This window comes from Sorex araneus, chromosome 4 (assembly GCF_027595985.1).
Source record: "Sorex araneus isolate mSorAra2 chromosome 4, mSorAra2.pri, whole genome shotgun sequence".
NCBI lineage: Eukaryota > Metazoa > Chordata > Mammalia > Eulipotyphla > Soricidae > Sorex > Sorex araneus.
Genome location: NC_073305.1, coordinates 222,343,091 through 222,360,626, shown reverse-complemented (window position 1 = coordinate 222,360,626; position 17,536 = coordinate 222,343,091). Strand labels below are relative to the sequence as shown.

At 64.1% G+C, this 17,536-nt stretch overlaps 3 protein-coding genes across 3 annotated transcripts; all 3 read right to left on the bottom strand.

Annotated features, from left to right (window-relative positions):
• Positions 1–23: 23 nt before the first annotated feature.
• LOC101547756 (tryptase-like) lies at positions 24–1,760 on the bottom strand. Its single transcript, XM_004604204.2, has 5 exons — positions 1,700–1,760; positions 1,445–1,610; positions 1,103–1,368; positions 861–1,024; positions 24–797 (listed from the first exon to the last, which is right to left on the bottom strand). The coding sequence occupies exons 1-5, from the start codon at positions 1,758–1,760 to the stop codon at positions 633–635; spliced, it is 822 nt and encodes a 273-aa protein (XP_004604261.1). The 3' UTR covers positions 24–632.
• A 3,066-nt stretch (positions 1,761–4,826) lies between these two features.
• LOC101546620 (serine protease 33-like) lies at positions 4,827–6,694 on the bottom strand. The gene is made up of 6 exons (XM_055136819.1): positions 6,652–6,694; positions 6,337–6,496; positions 5,719–5,993; positions 5,490–5,635; positions 4,937–5,086; positions 4,827–4,874 (listed from the first exon to the last, which is right to left on the bottom strand). The coding sequence occupies exons 1-6, from the start codon at positions 6,692–6,694 to the stop codon at positions 4,827–4,829; spliced, it is 822 nt and encodes a 273-aa protein (XP_054992794.1).
• Positions 6,695–12,667: 5,973 nt separating this feature from the next.
• On the bottom strand, positions 12,668–14,248 carry LOC129404235 (mastin-like). The gene is made up of 4 exons (XM_055135489.1): positions 13,994–14,248; positions 13,652–13,911; positions 13,229–13,389; positions 12,668–12,893 (listed from the first exon to the last, which is right to left on the bottom strand). Exons 1-4 carry the CDS (start codon positions 14,152–14,154, stop codon positions 12,741–12,743), a joined length of 735 nt encoding a protein of 244 aa, XP_054991464.1. The 5' UTR covers positions 14,155–14,248; the 3' UTR covers positions 12,668–12,740.
• Between the last annotated feature and the right edge of the window lie 3,288 nt (positions 14,249–17,536).

Sequence of the window (17,536 nt, the reverse complement as noted above, 5' to 3'; positions counted from 1 at the left end):
CCCACGCCAGCCCATCCCTCTGGGCCCGGGAGCGGCGGCAGTAGGGAGGGAGGACCACCTAGGGCGAGCCTCTCGGCTGACCCTCCTGCCTGGCCCATGGGCACCGCAGGTCAGCGACACGCCCCGCTGCCATCTGGGCCACCATCTGGCCCAGTGGCCTGACCCGGGAAGCCTGGCTGAGTCCTGGGATGTCCAGCTGCAGCCAGACCTGAACTCTTCCCGGAGGGACCCCACCCGGGCTGGGCAGGCCCGTGCTCACGGCCAGGGCGGGTGAGAGCAAACCCAGGACCTGGTCCCTGGAGCTTGTCCCCATGTGCAGGGTGCAGGGGCGCTGCCTGCCCCACTCTGGGGTGGCACTGGCACTCCCTGAGGAGCACTGTGCCAGTAGCCCAGGGAACACCTCAGCGGGGCGAGAACAGGCCAGCCCAGGCGCTGGAGGCAGAGCCTTGCTCCGCCCTCACACCCCTTCCCCCCGTGCTGGGTAGCCGCCCCCAGCCCCTGGTGACAGTGACACGCCCCCAGACAGCCAGCTGCACACACACTGCTCATTTCCATTTAATGAGGGGCACATGGGTGGGGCGGGGGGGCCCCAGCTGTCCCTCCTCCCGGGAGTGCTGGGCTGCACCCTGGGCTCAGGGCTCCTGGGGGACGTACTGGTAGATCCAGTCCAGGAAGTGGGTGACGCGGGTGTAGATGCCGGGTCTGTTGGGGTGGGCGCAGCCTTCGCCCCAGCTCACCACGCCCGCCTGCAGCCACGTGCGGTTCACCCTGCAGGCCAGCGGCCCCCCGGAGTCGCCCTGCAGAGAGGATGGTCAGCGGGCTGCGGGCCCCTGGCGGAGGGGTGGGGGTGGGGCACGCACCTGGCAGGAGTCCTTCCGGAGGGCCCCGGCACAGAGCATGCTGGCCTTGACGATCTGCACGCCGTCGCCCGTGGAGGTGCCCAGGTGGTACTGGGCGTCACACTCGCCGTTGTCCACGATGGGCACCTTCACCTGCTTCAGGGGGTATGGCGGCGGGAGGTGCACTGTGGGGAGGGGCCGGGGCTGAGCCCAGGGATGGGCGGCCGCACCAGCCCCCGCTGCCCTCTGCCACCCCGACTCACCCCCGTCGCTGACGTCGCCCCAGCCTGTCACCCAGCACGGCGTCCCTGGCGGGAAGGTCTCCGAGGCAGGCGGCAGTTTGATCGCCTGGACGTGGCTGGACAGGTTCACGGGCTGCTGCAGCTTCAGCAGGCCGATGTCCGCCCCGCTCTGCGTGGCGTAGTAGTTGGGGTGCAGCATGATCCTGCTGATGGCCAGCAGCCGGTCTCGGTAGTAGAGGTTCTGCTCCCGCAGCTGCACCCTGTAGTCTGCGGGGTCCGCGACGCTCCTGGGGGAGGGAGCGAGGCTGGTGGGGCGCCGGGCACGCGTGCGCGGCCCAGGCACCCGGCTGCCCCGACACTCACGGTCCGAAGCAGTGTGCGGCGGTCAGCACCCACTGGGGGTGGATGAGGGAGCCCCCGCAGAAGTGTGCCCAGAAGTCAGACTTCATGCGCAGGCTCACCTGCCACGGCCACTTGCTCACGGGCGCCTCCTGCCCGCCCACGATGCCCCCTCGAGCGGGGGCCTGGCCTGGGGTGGAGCAGGGGGCGTCTCAGGACGGCCTGGGAGCAGCGCAGCCCTGGGGTGGCCCTGCCCGGGGTCCCATGGGACTGACTCACCAGGCGCCGCGAGGACCAGGCTCCCCAGGAGGGGCAGCGCCAGCACCAGCAGACTCAGCATCTGGAAGGAGCAGCAGACCGCGGGGAGACCGGGCCGGCCCGGGCAGGGCTCAGGGGGACCGGGGCCAGGCCAGGCAGGGCTCAGGGGGGCCGGGGGCCGACCCAGGCCGGCGTGGGGGGCTCTGGTGGAGTCGGGGTCTGGGGGCTTACCTTGGCTTCTCTCACTATCCGGAGCCGGCCTGCCACCCGCCCCATTTATCCTCTGCAGCAGGGTGGGTCTGAGCGGGGGCCGCCAATCCCGAGCTGAGGAAGTGGGTGACTCAGACCCCGAAGGAAGGGGCACCCCGCTCGTGGGGGAGGGCATCCAGGCCCACCTCTCAGTTCAGCAGGCCGCTATCGGGGGGATCTGGGCCCGTCGGCTGAGGGTCATGTGGAGGAAGTGGCTTCGATAAGAGCAGAGCGTGCCCGACCTGGCCCGACCCTCGCTGTCTCCCGCCCGCCTGTCCCACGCTCTCCTCGTGGGTTCACCTCTAAGGCCGCAGTGTGATGGGCTGGGTGTGGAGCACCCTCCTCGGTAAGATAGCCTTGTCCTTGGGGGACTGGTCACAAAATCTCAGTGACACATTAAACATTCACTGAAGAAGAAAGGATGGCGCCCGTAAAGGGTTCGGCTCCTTTGTGAGGAAAACACTTCGCAAAGTTTTCTGAGACGTGCTGTTGGCACACAGGCCAGACAAGGGTCCAAGAGCTTGACTGTGATTCCTGCGGCTGATTGAGTAAAGGAGTCAATGCTTGCAGTGCCTCATGCCTGGAGTCACCCCTGATACCTGTGGTGATGGACCCCTGGAGTCGGAGGACCCAGTAGCAGAGAACTGCAGGGCGGTTGGGGGTGGGCACGGCACAGCTGCGGGCAGAAGTGCAGGTAGAGGCTGCGGAAAGTGTGCTGCAGAGCCTCAGAATTCAGTCCAGGGTGTGGAGCGGTGGCACAGTGGGGCGGGCGCTGCCTGGCAGGCCGGTGCAGGTTCAATCCCCGGCATCCCATGTGGTCCCCCAAGCACACCAGGAATAATTCCTGAGTGCAGAGCCAGGTGTGACCCCTGAGCACAGTTGGGTGTGACCTCCCCTCAAATTACTTATAAAAGGTTTCACACACGAATACAAGGAGCCCCTCATTTAAAAATAATAATCTAGGGGCCGGAGCGATAGCACAGCGGGTAGGGCGTTTGCCTTGCACGCGGCCGACCCGGGTTCGATCCCCGGCATCCCATATGGTCCCCCAGGCACTGCCAGGAGTAATTCCTGAGTGCAAAGCCAGGAGTAACCCCTGAGCATTGCTGGGTGTGACCCAAAAAGCAAAAAAAAAATAAAATAAAATAAAATAAAATAAAATAAAAAATAATAATCTAGTGTAGGGTCCAGAGTGATACGACAGTGGGGAAGGCGTTGGCCTTGCATGTGTGGGTTTAAAAGCCAACGTGGGTTTAATCCCCGACACCCAATACGGTCGCCTGAGCCCTGGCAGGAGCCACCTCTGGGTGCAGATCCAGGAGTGAGTCTGAGACTGCCTGGGGTGGCCCCCAGGCCAAAACGAAGTCCAGCTGGGTGAGTTCTGGCAATCATAAGCCCTTCCTCCCCCGGTGCCTGTTCAAGTCCTCCCCCCGCCCCCGCCGCTGGTGTTTATCAGTCCCTGTAGCTTCACGAGCTCTAGAGCACTTCATGGCAAGAGGACACGTGTGACTCTGGATGCAGCGTAGCAGGCATGTTCCTGCATGGGTGGACCGTTCCTGCCTCTCCCAGAGAGGCATGCCACTGCCAGGAACGTCCCGTGCTCCACAGGACGCTGACGGGGTTGGCACCCGCATTGCCCTGATCTGTGTCAGATCTGTCAGAAGGCCTGCTGGCCCGGCTGTGCCTCGCCGTGAGCCCGCTTCATCTTCTGTCACGTGTTGCTGTTGATTCTGGATCAGACTCTGAGCTGTCCTGTTCCTCTTATCTGTGTGCTCTCCTCAGTCCCACCGTCTCCTTCCTCACAGCTTGTTGGCAAGGCTTGAGGTGGAAAGGCACTTCCTCTCCTGCCCAGCTGTTCAGGGAGAGTGCAGGGCTGAGCCCAGCACCGCTGGGAATGAGCACAGAACACAGAGCTCAGCCCTGAGCATCGCCGGGGTGCTCCAAACCACCATCTCTCAAAACAGTGTGTAAGAATAAAGGGAAAAACGGCAGAGAAAGTGCTGACCCCTTCTGAAAGAATGACTCTGTTTCAAGCCCCAGCCCCAGAGCACGGCACCCTGTCCACCAGCCAGCAAGACTGACCCACAGGAGCCAGGAGTGAGCCCCGGGCACAGCCAGGGGTGCCTTCGAGCACTAAGTGGTGCAGTGGAGCTGGAGGCACTGGGCTGGTGAGGTGTGTGCAGTGGGGGGCTGTTGAGGCATGTGGGAACCCTGGAGCATAGGTCTGGGGTCTCCCCAGCTGCCTACGGTCCCAGCACTAGAGGGGTCAGCAGTGGGGGTGCAGGCCAGCGTGGCCTCAGGCTGTGCACCCCTTTCCGGGCGCTGTCCTGCTCCTGGGTCCCCTGGGGCATGTTGGCAAGACCTTGGGGCATGCAGCAGCCCTGGAGCCCCGGACGTCCTCCTCAGGCCTGAGGTGGGCTCAGTCCCGCAGAAGCAGGCTGGCCTGACGCAGGTCCCCTGTGCTCCCAGGGTGGCCACTCAGGGCCCTGCTAGGTCCTGCTGGCCAGTGCCAGCATTTGCTGGCGGGGAAGCCTCCCACAGCACCCCCCCCCCCACCGCGGGCCACAGACACGGAGCCTGGCCTGACCCCACTCCGTGGACCACACTCCTCCCGCCCAGCTGTGCTCTCATACCTAATCCCCACCACTGGCTCCCAGGACACCACCCCGAGGCTTGCTTAGGACCCCCCACGCGCTCCCCAAATTCCTGCAGAGAGAAAGACTCCGGAGGAACAGGAAACTGTTGGCTGCCTTTGAAGGAGGCACCCACAGAGGGCCTCGGGAACTGCGCTGGGACAAGCCGACGCGGCCCAGCAGCCCCACTGTGCGCCAGAAAGACACCAGGAACAGCAGAGCAAGCATTTATTGTGCAGGTTCCGGCACTGAGCCCAGACCCAGGCTCAGGCTCCGTGGGGAACGGGCTGGAAGCGCTTCAGCAAGGCGGTGCCCTGGGGGAGAGCCGGCGACACCTCGGGGAGCGGCCCCTGGCCCGGGCAGGGGTGGAGGACACTTGGCGCTGGATCCAGGGCTGGTGGATGGACACGCTGGCATACACCCCCGGGGCGCCCGGCTCCGCGCAGCCCTTGCTGAAGCTGACCACGGCTGCCTGCACCCACGAGCCGCTCTCAAACTGGCACACCAGCGGGCCCCCGGAGTCGCCCTGAAGAGTCAAGTGGGCCGAGCCGTGACGTACCAGAGGGAGACCTGGGTTCAAGCCCCAACACCTCAGGGCTCCCCAAGCCCAGCAGTGAGCAACCCCTAAGCACCGAGCTGGGAGCAGCCCCTGCGGGTCACCAGATATGGCCTAACAAGAAGCAGATGGGGGGCAGGCTGGGCACTCCCCCACAGGCGGGCAAGTCGGGGGTCCAGGGTGGGGACGGCCAGGCCCACCCACTGCGCCTCCTGGCACGACTCCCAACGCTGGCCCAGCTGCTCACTCTGGGAGTGCTCCTGCTCTGACTTCCTGGCACGCGGTTTAGGACTCATGAGCCTGTGCCCGGGCCAGCCTGGCGAGGGACCACCCCCAAGGAGCCGGCCCAGGGAACGGGGCCCCAAGCACAAACCTCGCAGAAGCCTTTGCGGCCCCGGGGGGCGCCGGCACACAGCATGTCCTGAGCAATGCGCTCCGGCGCATACTGCTGGCGGCACACCCGCGGGCTCACGGTCAGCACGTCCACCTCCTGCAGCAGGAGGGGCTGGGGCAGGGCCTCTGCGGGCAGAGCGGGCGTCAGTGGGGCTGCAGGGATGGCCCCCCGCAGCAGGCCAGGCCCGCAGCCTGAGCCCCTCACCCACCGTCCTGGCTGACGTCGCCCCAGCCGGTCACCCAGCAGAGGGTGCCCGGGGGGATGCGGAGGCTGGGCTGGGCCAGCTGCACGGGCCTGATGGTGCGGGAGAAGCGCACGGGATGCGCCAGCCTCAGGAGCGCCACGTCCGCGCCCTGCAGGGCATCCCCGCTATAGGCGGGGTGCCGGAGCACGCCTGCCACGCCCACACTCACGGAGCCCGGGGGCCTGGTGTACAGGGCCGACTCTCCCAGCTGGACCGTGAGCTGCCCCTGGCGCACGGAGCTGTGAAAAGGGAGGGGACAGGCCAGTGTGCAGCCGGCCCTGCCAGCCCCCAGAAGGTGATCCAGAGTAGGGTGCACGGGCGCTGGCCACTGGGCCTTGTCCAGTCGTCTGCCCAGGGCAGACTCCAGCCTGAGTGCTCACCGGAGGCGAGAAAGTTCACGCTCAGGCCGTCCAGTCCCCTGTGACGGGGACACGCTGATGGACATGGGGGTGGCAGGAGGCAGAGGGTCCCTGGGCAGGGATGAGTGAGGGGCCCCCAGGAGCCTGAGCTGGTGAGGTGCTGAGGGCATCAAGATCTTGCCCCGGGTGGGCAGCTGCTGAAGACCCCATCCCTGCCACTCACCTGGGGATGCAGTGGGCGGCGGTCAGCACCCACTGACTGCTGATGAGGCTGCCACCACACACGTGCTGGCCGTGCTCCCGCAGGCTGGCCTGCCATGGCCACTGCCGAGGGGACGCCTCCACGCCCCCCACAATGCGGGCCTCAGGGACCAGGCTGCTCCCTGGTGAGAGACGGTGGCTGGGTCGCTGGGGTCCCCTGCGGACGGGTCCAGGGCATAGGGGGCTCCCTGCCTCCCCCGAGATGCTGAGGGCGGTGTGGTGTCCTCAGAGACAGGGCCTGGGCCTCCCCCTGGGCCCCGGGGCCCCCGGGACTCACCCCTTCCTCCCAGGGGGAGCGCGAGCAGCAGCAGGAGCAGCATCTGTGGGAAAGGGCAGGACGACCGGCCCAAGCCCCCCGCAGACCCCAGGCCCCAAGTGCGGCCAGCACCTGGAGGACTCAGCGCTGATATGGGTGTCCACGGCTCCGCAGCTCGTGTCCACCTGTCCCTGCGCCTGCTGACGTGTCCTGGCTCCCGGCCCGGCCCATCCCTGGCCAGGAGCGCGGGGGCAGAGCGGGGGGGGGGGGTCTGGTTCTGGGGTGGGAGGGGCCCAGCAGCTAGCAGGCCAGCGAGGGGTGACCCGGGCCAGAGTGGGGGTCCACTCTCAGGCCACAGCGGGGCCCCACGTGGTCTCCCTCCGAGGCTCGGGCTGGCCGCGGCCGCTGCCTCCCCCCAGCCCCCACTGCCAGCCCACAGCGGGCGGCAAGCAGAGAAGCGGTCCTGCCCTGGGTGAGTTTCAGGGGACATGTCGCCTAGCCTCTGCAAAGTGACACGTTGGCCAGCCCGGCAGTCTACCAAGGAACCAGGAGGGTGCGGGCGGTGGGCCCAGCAGACACTGGAGCCGCCTTATCTCTGCCCGGACTCAGCCGAGCAGAAGAGGCCCATGAGACGGGCAGGACCTGGGCAGACACAGTACATCCAAATGGCCACTGTCACCACCCGAGCCAGCCCTGATGTCACTGGCTGCTCTCGAGCACTGTGTCACGGACAGCCCCCAGCTGCAGCCGTGTCCCTAGCGGGTCACCAGGCAGGGACCTTTGTGACCCATGTGACCTTCTGTGAGGGCCATGCTTGCTCTCATGACAGGAAGCCCTGCAGACGCTGGACATGGTCACTTCTCTTCCAACCACAGGCTCCTTTCAAACAGGCCTGGGCAGTGTGGGCAGCACGGCCAGCACGGCCAGCACAGGCACTGGCCACCACAACAAGAGCCAGGACACCTTCAGGGGCTGACACACGGCCTGACTGCTCAGACGCAGCTGGCAGGGGCGATACAGGGTGGTCTGTATGCACTAAATTTCTCAGAGCCAGACTTTGCCCGCCAGAGGAGGACGCCATCGGGAGACTCGAAGCCCCTGAACCACCCCGAAACATTCACGCCGCCTCCATGGTGACAGGAACATGGCACAGGAGTCCCATCCGGCAGAGGAAACTCAACAGCATGATAAAGTCGTGGTTATCTGCAAAACCCAGAGAAAGGCCTAGGACGAAGAGCCTCACTGATACGGCCAGGACTGGGCCAGGACTGAGTGGACAAGATCGGAAAGGCTGATGGACATCTTATCTCGATGAGGCGGAACAGAGCTATCTTCTACGGGAGGAACAACAGTAAAACCACTCCATGGTATAACACTGCAGCCATGGAGGGAGAGCCACTGGCTCCCACCCATGACTGAAGCAGGGGGTGTGGGGGGGACCCGGCCGCAGCCTGCTGGGCGCTGCGCAAGGCTCTGAACTACGTCCCTGGCACCACGAGGCTCTAGAGCCTCACTGAGGTGCCCCTACAATCACCAAACACGAAGCCTCCAACCTCCATGAGAAACGGAAACCTCCGTCAAGCTGGTTGCAAAGACCCGTGTATGGCCAGCACGGGCACTCATGAGGGAGGTGCCAGGTGAACGGCCCCATGTCCACTATCAAGCTGCCCTTTGGGTGTGAACAGGACCTGCACCTGCGGTCACCGGCCAGCAGAGAGGACAGGGCAGCTTCCCCCAGAGTGCTGGGGTGCACATTTGGGGGCCACACCCTGGTGTCGCGGGGCTGCCCCTGGCTGTGTAATCGGAGTGACCACAGGCCGGGCTCAGAGGACTAGATGGGTGCCAGGACAAGCACTCTCCCCACTGTCCTGCTATTTGGGTCAGAGTTGTCAAACCCCCCAAATCTAAAACCACGCCAAGACCCCGCAGCCGCTAGCCTGGCCCCGGGCCGTTCTCCATTCGTGGCTCAGGAGCCCAGACCAAGACTGCAGCCCTGGAGAAGGACAGAGGCCGAGAAGGAGGTGGGCACAAAGCAGGCGGCCTTTGCTGGACACCGCTGACACCTGGGATGGTCCCTGAGTGAATCCTAGGAAAGACCGTGAGAGCGACTAGCTGTGACGAGTCACGGGAGAAACGGCCGTGCATGGCCGGGCACCTGGAGCCAGGTGGGGTCCAGAACGGATGTGGGCCCGGGAGCTACCCCGCCCATCCTCCTGGAACGTGCTGGCCTGTACGACTGGCCAATTCCCCGTGAGCACCCAGCAGTGTGGCCACCGTGTGCTGCCGTGTCTTTGGGGAGCTGTGGCCTCAGCCGGAGCGAGGACTCTCTCTCTGTACAAAACGGGGGCTCACCGCCGAGCCCCAGCAGCCCCCGGCTTCACCTACCCGCACAGAAAAGATTTCAGGAGGCCAACAGTGCAGGAAGATGGTCTTTCTTAGGAACTGGTGAAAGGGAGGTGAGAGTGGTCGTACAGTGGCTGGAACATTGGCCTAATGCATGACTGACCCGGCTTTGATTCCTGGCAGCCCCGGACATAGCCAGGAGTGACTCCTGAGTGCAGAGCCAGGCGAAAGCCCTGAGTATCGCCTGGGGTGGCCCCCAAATACAAAGGCCCTGGAAAAGAGAATATGTGGGCTCTCCGGAGGGGAGAGAGCTGAGGACACCCCATGACGTGGAGGCAGGAAGTGCACGTCCTTCGTTTGTGGGGGGGAGAGCTGAGGACACCCCGTGACGTGGAGGCAGGAAGTGCACGTCCTTCGTTTGAGGGGGGGGAGAGCTGAGGACACCCCGTGACGTGGAGGCAGGAAGTGCACGTCCTTCGTTTGAGGAGGGGGAGAGCTGAGGACACCCCGTGACGTGGAGGCAGGAAGTGCACGTCCTTCGTTTGAGGGGGGGAGAACTGAGGACACCCCATGACGTGAAAGCAGGAAGTGCACGTCCATGGTTGTGAGGGGCCCAGGGTGGGGGCTTCCAGGGTCCGGCCACTGCCTATGCAGTCTGGGGCAGCACTTGTAGGATCTTGAGCTCTGTGCGTCTTTCTCACTCTTCACCTTCAGGGGGCGCTCTGGAGTCCTTTAGCGCTTCGATGCTCCCAATTCGTGCTCCCACAACTGCCCTCTCAGGTCTTTGGACTCCTTCTGGGCTGCTGATAGCAACTTTCCTGAGAAACTCATCAGCAGGAGCCCTGCTCCTAGGGCTGCTTCACACGGAGGGCTCCAAAGTTCACAGCCCTACCCAGCAGCCGGCACCGGGGAGACCAAACCCTCAGCCCCAGACAAAGGCCCAGAGGGCAGTGCGGGAGCACAGGCCGTGCACTGCTCTAGGAAGCATGAGCGTCCCTGGCCACCACCCAGTCAGGAGGAGACCCACCGTGAGCCCGGCCCGGGACACAAGTCCATCCCCGCCAGCGCCCACAGCCTGGCCTTTACTGCCCTAAGCACAGCACAGGCAGAGGGTGCGGCAGCTGGGGAGAAGCTGACACATCTGTGCCAGCCGGAGATGCCTCTGCTGGGAAGCATCGTGGACACAAACCCAGAGGCCAGGGTCTCCACACCCACACTGAGCTGAAGTTTCCCCTCGGAAGCCACAGGCTGAAAGGAAGGAGCACGGCTACTAGGGCGCAGGAGTGAGGGGAGGAAGAGGAGAGGAGGGGGAAGAGCAGCAGCAGCAGGAGGAGGAGGGGAGGAGGAGGAGGAGCAGAAGAGGAGGAGAGGAGAAGGAAAGGAGGAGGAGGAGAGGAGGAAGAGGAAAGGAGGAGAGGAGAAGGAAAGGAGGAGGGAGGAGGAGAGGAGGGAGGAGGAGGAGAGGAGGAAAGGAGGAGGGAGAAGGAAAGGAGGAGGGATGAGGAGAGGAGGGAGGAGGAGGAGATGAGAAGGGAGGAGGAGAGGAAGAGGAGAGGAGGAGGGAGGAGGAGAGGAGGAGAGGAAGAGGAGAGGAGGAGGGAGGAGAGGAGGAGGAGGAGGGAGGAGGAGAGGAGGAGGAGAGGAGGAGGCGGAGAGGAGGAGGCAAGGAGGAGGGAGGAGGAGAGGAGAGGAGGAGGAGAGGAGGAGGAGGAGAGGAGGAGGAGGAGAGGAGAGGAAGAGGAGAGGAGGAGGGGTGAGGAGAGTAAAGGAGGAGGAGAGGAGGAGGAGGAGAGGAGAGGAAGAGGAGAGGAGGAGGGAGGAGGAGAGGAAAGGAGGAGGAGAGGAGGAGGAGAGGAGGAGGGAGGAGGAGAGGAGAGGAAGAGGAGAGGAGGAGGGAGGAGGAGAGGAAAGGAGGAGGAGAGGATGAGGAGGAGAGGAGGAGAGGAGAGGAGGAGGAGAGGAGGAGGAGAAGAGGAGGAGAGGAGGAGGAGGAGGAGGAGGAGGAGCTGGAGGAGGAGGAAGAGGAGGAGGAGGAGGAGCAGAGGCGGCGCCGTGGCTCGGGTCTGGAGAGGGGACGCTGCCTTCCAGGCCAGGACGCCGCCGTACACGCAGACGCGCTACAGCTAAGTGCTCTCTCAGCTGCCAGCGGGCCAGGGTACAGAAGTCATCAGGAGGGCGCTTCTTCCCATAGCTTGGCAATGAGCTCGCAGAAGGCACCAGAATTCTAAGGAGGAAAGTTCTAGATGCCATGGATGTGCACAGACACACGCACGCGTGCAGCATGCCCACACACGTACACGTGCAAGCGTGCATCACAGGTGCACAGCCTTGCTGACCTCCAGGTGATCTCTGGTGCAGGACACTGGGGACGGAGCCCCCTGCGGCCTATCTCCCGGCTGGCCCCAAGGCCCCAGCCTTCTGTGTGAGGTGTGGCTGCCCCCGTGTGGTTTCAGACAGAACTGCAGGTCATTGAATTGGTCCCTTGGGCGCCTGTGGGTCGCTGCTCCTCCAGCCACCAGGTGGACCGGGCGCCATAGCCAGGATAGCCAAGACTGCCCAGCTGGGGCCCAGGGGACAGTAGCCCAGTCCGCACTACACAGCTCTCGGGCTGTCAAAGGGCCGTCGCAGCCTCAGGCTCACTCACTCACCTCAGGCCAAGCCAGGCCGAGCCTTGGGCGGTGAGTCCCCAGTAAAGTCCTGAGCGAGGAACGGGTTTCTTTTTGCTTTTCCTTTTTGGTTTTTGGGCCACACCTATCAGTGCAGTCTTTTTCTGGCTCTGTGCTCAAGGATTGCTCTTGGGGGACTCAGGGGACATATGGGGTGCCAGGGATCAAACCCAGGTTGGCTATGTGCAAGGCAAGTGCCACTGTGTGATCTCTCTGGCCCCAGGAAAGGGGGTTCAGGCCCAGCCCTCAGTGGCCCCATCTTTATTCTGCTGGATTCTCAGGGGGTATGTTCAATGCAGGGCTCACTTCTCCTAAATTCTTCAAAATTTCTTGAATGGTCATGTGCAGATGCTTCTTTTCCAATGGGCTCTCTTTGGCGGGGGTGTTCTAACTAGGTTCTGGATCTCTAACAAATCTCTGTGGCCTGGTGACGTATTACCCTTCCTAGTAATGTGGGCCCACCTACTGGCTGCCTCGCCCAAAGCCCCGCCCAAAGCATGTACTTGGTCTAGGGAAAGGAGGGGTTGAAGAGATAGGACAGTGGGCAGGACATTTGCCTTGCATGCAGCTAACCTAGGTCCAATCTCCAGCATCCTATGGTCCCCTGAGCCCTGACAGAATGATCCCTGAGTGCAGGGCCTGGAGTAAACCCTAAGCACAGCTGGGTAAGGTGGAGGAAGCGGGGGAAGGGAAAGGGGAAGAGGAGGAAGAAGAAAAAGAAAAGGAGGAGGAGGAAGAAATGGTGGAGAAGGAAGAAGGAGGAGAAGAATCCAAAGCACACAGAAGTGCCTCACTTGGGGAAAGACCCAGGACACCTGCAGGCATGAGCACCCAGCCTGAGCCCCACTGCCCCCCTGCAGACCTGAGCAGATGGCAGACAGCATTAGCCTGGCCTATCAGTTTAATGGGGACAGGGCTGAACAAGAGACACCCCCCCCCCCCGCCCCACTGCCCAGACACCCGGCTGCACTCTCAGCTGCTCCCCGAGCTGGGGAAGCCTGGAGTGGAGTGAGAAGGGAGGAGATGTCAGCACTGCCAGGGGACAGAGGAGAAGGTGGGTGAGAAGCAGCGGGTGGTCCCTGCTCCGCCTCTAAGGTGCACCTACAGGAACTGGTGGATCCAGGACACGTAGCTGGCCACTTTGGTGTACACTCCGGGTACAGAGAGCTGGCCGCAGATGTTGCCCCAGCTCACAATCCCCACCTGCACCCAGTTGCCGGTCAGATAGCACACCAGGGGGCCCCCAGAGTCACCCTGTGGGGAGGCCGCAGTCAGGACCTCCTGCCGCTGGGCCCTGCCAAGAGGCTTCTGAGTTAGGAGGGCTGGTCCAGGTCAGGGGACGATGTCCAGGGGTGGGCCCCGCAGAAGATGGGCAAGTCCAGGACCCAGGTGGACGGGGTGGGCTAGAGGATGGGGCCAGGCGGGAACCGGGAATGGGCGGGGACTTGGGGAATGGGTGGGGCCTTGGAGGCATGGCGGGGATGTGGATTGGGTGGGGCCGGAGGTGGGCGGGGCCTTGATTGGGAGGGGTCACGGTGGGTGGGCGGGGCCAAGCGCTGGGCGGTTAGTGGGTGGGCGGGGCCGTTCACCTGACAGGCGTCTTGGTCCTTGTTCCCAGCACACACCATGTCCTTCTTGATGAGGGGCTGGGTGATATTTGGAAACAAGTCCTGGTAGTGCCATTCACAGACCACTTTATCCACCACCGGGACAGCCGCCTCCTGCAGACGGTAGGGGTGGTCCAAGGGTCCTGCAGAGAGGGGCAGGCTGAGAGCCAAGGCTCAGTGTCATCTTTCCACCACAAGGTGCCCCCTGGAAGGAGCCCAGCTCAGCAGGGACGCGGGTGGCCGGCACGTGGCTCTGGTGCCCTAATGGAGCTGGGCTGGGCGGGACATGTCCCAGGAGCAGCCCTCCGCTGAGGATTAAACTGGCCCACAGACAAGACCATTCGCCTGCCGCCAGAGAGGCGTTTCTGGGCAAGCCCCAGGCCCCGCCCCCGGCCCAGTCCTCACCGTCTTTGGTGAAGCCCCATCCGGTTACCCAGCACAGAGTGCGTGGCTTGACCCTGAGGCCGGCATTCGGGAGGGACACAACGTTGATGGACGCGGACAGCCTGAGCGGCACTTGCAGCTTCATCAGCGCGATGTCCGCCCCTGCCTCGGCCGACCAGCTCCTGGTGAACTTGGGGTGAGGGACGACCAGCTTCACCTTCACCAGATGGTCATGGTGGTAGAGTCGCAGCTGCCCGGCCTGGATCCTGTAGGCCTCCCCCCTGGGGAGCCATCCGGGAGGTCAGCTGCGCTCCACAGGAGGGGGGATTGCCAGTGACCGTGTCCGGGCCCGGGGACACTCACGGGGAGGTGCAGTGGGCTGCAGTCAGCACCCATTGGGGGTGGATCAGGGATCCCCCACATTTGTGTTGCCACAGCTGAAGTTTCGGATCGAATGTCCGTATGCTGATCTGCCACGGCCACTGGCCAGTGGCTGCGTCATACCCCCCCGAGATTCTGTCCATCTTTCCCTCCAAGCTGGCCCCTGGGAAGCAAATAGATGGGTCAGGGAGCTGTGATGTGGCTGTCTGAGCCCCGGGGCTGGCTGGCCCCCGGCCCACTTACCCGGAAACGTGGCACTGGGACACAGCCGGGGGAGGCCCAGGAGCACCAGCCACAGCATCTGGGGGGGCACGCACTGAGCCGCATCACCCTCGCCAGAGGGCTGGGGGCCCCAAGGCCAGGCCGCAGCCAATGAGGCCACCCAGGCTGCCCGGGGACCAGTCACCGAGCCATCACGTGGGGAGCAGCTGGCCCATGTGGGATCAGGGCCCTGAGGCACTGGCCGCAAGGCTCCCTGGCACCCCAAGGCCACAGGGTCTGTGAGGGGCATGGAACCCACCACACATGCACACAGGGAGCAGCTGTCAGTGCCCACAGGACACAGCCTCTGTATTCACCCTCACGGCAGCCCAGCACGCTGCGTCCACCCTCAGACCCACCACTGACCAGCCAGTGTCCACCCCTTTGGCCACCAGCTGTGGTCAACACACTGTGCCATGTGGGCCTTGGGCCGACTGCCAGGAGGTTGGAGACAGGAGGGTGAGAAGGAGCTGCCATGGGGAGACCCTGGGCGTCCCTCACCCCCTCCCTGTGGCAGAGCAGACAGGAAAGAGTCTGTCCCAACTGTACTGCCTGCATGTCCCCCCCCACCCCCGCCCGGCCCATCCACCCGAGCTGCCCGTGTGCTGGGGGAAGGCCGGGGTGACAGGGAGGAGAGAGCACAGCCCCGTGACAGCAGGCCCCTCCGCCCCTCACTCGGGCCAGGCTGGCACCTGCATGGCCTGGGGCTCAGGGAGCTGCATCCGGGGAGTCTGAGGGAGGCCTCGGGCTCCGCCCTCCGGCCTGTCACAATGGACACCATTGTGACACAGCTCCCCACTCATCACTCACACCTGGAACCTGCCCGGGGAGCTGGATCCCTGCCCAGCTGTGTGGGGCGAGGGCTCTGCAGACCCCGGCCCTGTCCATCCCCAGCGGACCCTGACCAGGATTCTCCACGGGCATTCTGTCTGGGCTCAGTGCCAGCCTCCACTGTCGGGGGGGATGCTGGGGCCTCAGCCCCAGCCCCAGGCTCGGCGGGGCTCGCCTGGGCATCCCTGTGAAGAGTCCGCTGGACGCCATGGTTGGCGGACCGCATGGGCTCCAGCTCACTCCCAAGGCTCTGCGGCCACCATGTGACTTGCTTCTGCTAGGCCTCAGCCTTCAGTGTCCTGCACCCGCTCCTGGGGCTGGGCCTAGGAGATGCCACCAGACTGGCCCGGGCACTCCCCAGCACCTCCCGCGCGTCTAGTCCCCCCCAGCCCCTGGCTTCTCAGGGAAGCACCAGGAGAGCACCTGAGGGCAGAGTCCCAGAGGGGCAAAGCTGAGCAGCCCCAGGGTGGGCCTAGACCATCACAGCCTGGCCTCCAGGTTCCCAGAGCCCCCTCCTGCTGTGCTTTCCCAGGGAGGGCTTGGAGCTAAAAGGCGGGTGGAGCCCGACCCGGGAGGCGCCCTAGCCCCCTCCTCCAGCTGGGAGCCTCCACACACCTTCTCTTGCTCAATGGGTGGCGGGGGCAGTGGGCTGGGGGGCAGGGCCTTGAGAGGGGTAGGTTTGGGGGCTGCAGTGGGGATGCAGTTTTCAAGGGGACTCAGCAAGGGGAGGGTCTGGCCAGCACTAAGGTGGGAGCCGGTGACCCAGGAGATGTAGACCCTGGATGGGGAGGCCCTCTAGACCAACCCTGCCCCTCCCGGGTACAGGTGCTGTTCCCCCACTTACAGCCAGGGGTCCCCAGCACCTGGCGCAGAGAAGGGTCCTGAGTGCTCAGTGCCCAGGTGCAGGCGGGTCTCACCATCTGGGCCCAGCACTGTGTTCCCAAAGTACCAGGTCTGCGACACAAGGGGCACCGACCTGGAGCTCCCGGGGTACAAGCCACAACTGTGCTGGGGTGTGGGCACCATGATGGGGTGTGGGGCACTGTGCTGTGGCATGGGCACTGTGCCGGGGTGCGGTTACCATACCATACTGCGGCCCGGGCTATGCTGGAGCACAGGTACCATATCAGGACCCGGGCACCATGCTGGGGTGCGGGCACTATATTGGGGCATGGTCACTGTGTTGGAGTGTGGGCACCAAGCTAGGGTGCGGGCACCATGCTGAAGTGTAGGCACCATGCTGGGATGTGGGCACCATGCAGGAGTGCTGGCACTGTGTTGGGGCGTGGGCACCAGCATTGTGGGCATATGCCTGTGAACTGGCTGGCATCCCATCTGGGTCACACAAACCCCAACTCCAGCTTCTGTCCAGGCTGGCTCCAAGGGGATGGAGCCAAAGCTTCCCCTCAGAGTCTACTGGAACAACCCAAGCGGCCACCACCCAGGTAGCCCTGGGAACAGGCTGACTCCCCCTAGACTGGGGTCTTGAGCCACTAAGACTCCTGGTGGGAGTGGGGGTGGAGAAGGACCCCTAGAGGCCAGCGGGGTCCAGCTCCTGAGCCCCACTTCCCCCTGCGAAAGCTTGCAATGCCCCTGCGGCTGCCCGCACACCCTCCTTCCCCTACCAGGCTGACTTCTGGCTTACTTGGGTCACTCCTGGTGGGCTTAGGGGGTCCTATGTGGTGAGAGACGGAATCACAGTTGGCCACGTGCAAAGAAAGCACCTTGGTCTCTACACATCTCTCCAGCACCCCCAGATTGCAAGGCAGGTACGAGGCGGCATGCCGAGATCGGAGGGCAGCGGTGATGTTGCAGAGGCTCTGCGAAATGCCGCTTCCTCCATGGCAGAGAAGGCAGAGCCCTACCGGACCCTCATTCTGCCAGTTCCAGACCTGGTGTGGGATTCCCAGGGCTATGGCCCGAGGGACATCGGCAGGAAGGGGCAGGGTCATGGGGACACAGGCCAGAGCAAACCACGAACACCCCCTCCCCCGCAGATGTCAGTGCGCCCCTGGCCAGCAGCCACCAGAGGCGCCATCCCAGAGGACACACGGTGTTCATGGGAACCCAGCCGAGTCACATCTCCCATGTGCTCTGTAGCTGACCTAGGGCGCCCGGGAGGTGGTGGTGCAGGGCAGAGCATGAAAAAGGGGTCAGAGCAATAATACAGCGGGGCGGGCATTTGCCTTGCATTGGTGGACCAGGGTCCAATCCTCAGGGTCCCGTATGGTCCCCTGAGCACTTCCAGGAGTTAGCACCCTGAGCATTGGTAGGTATGACCCAAACTAAAAAAGTGTGAGTAGGGGGGGGTCCACCAGATGTGAACCCTAAAATTATTGGTTGGGCTTGAGCAATAGGACAGAAGGTAAAGCACCTGGCTTGCCTGTGGCTGAGCGAAGAGGAGGGGGGACCAATTCCTGGTACCCCATGAGG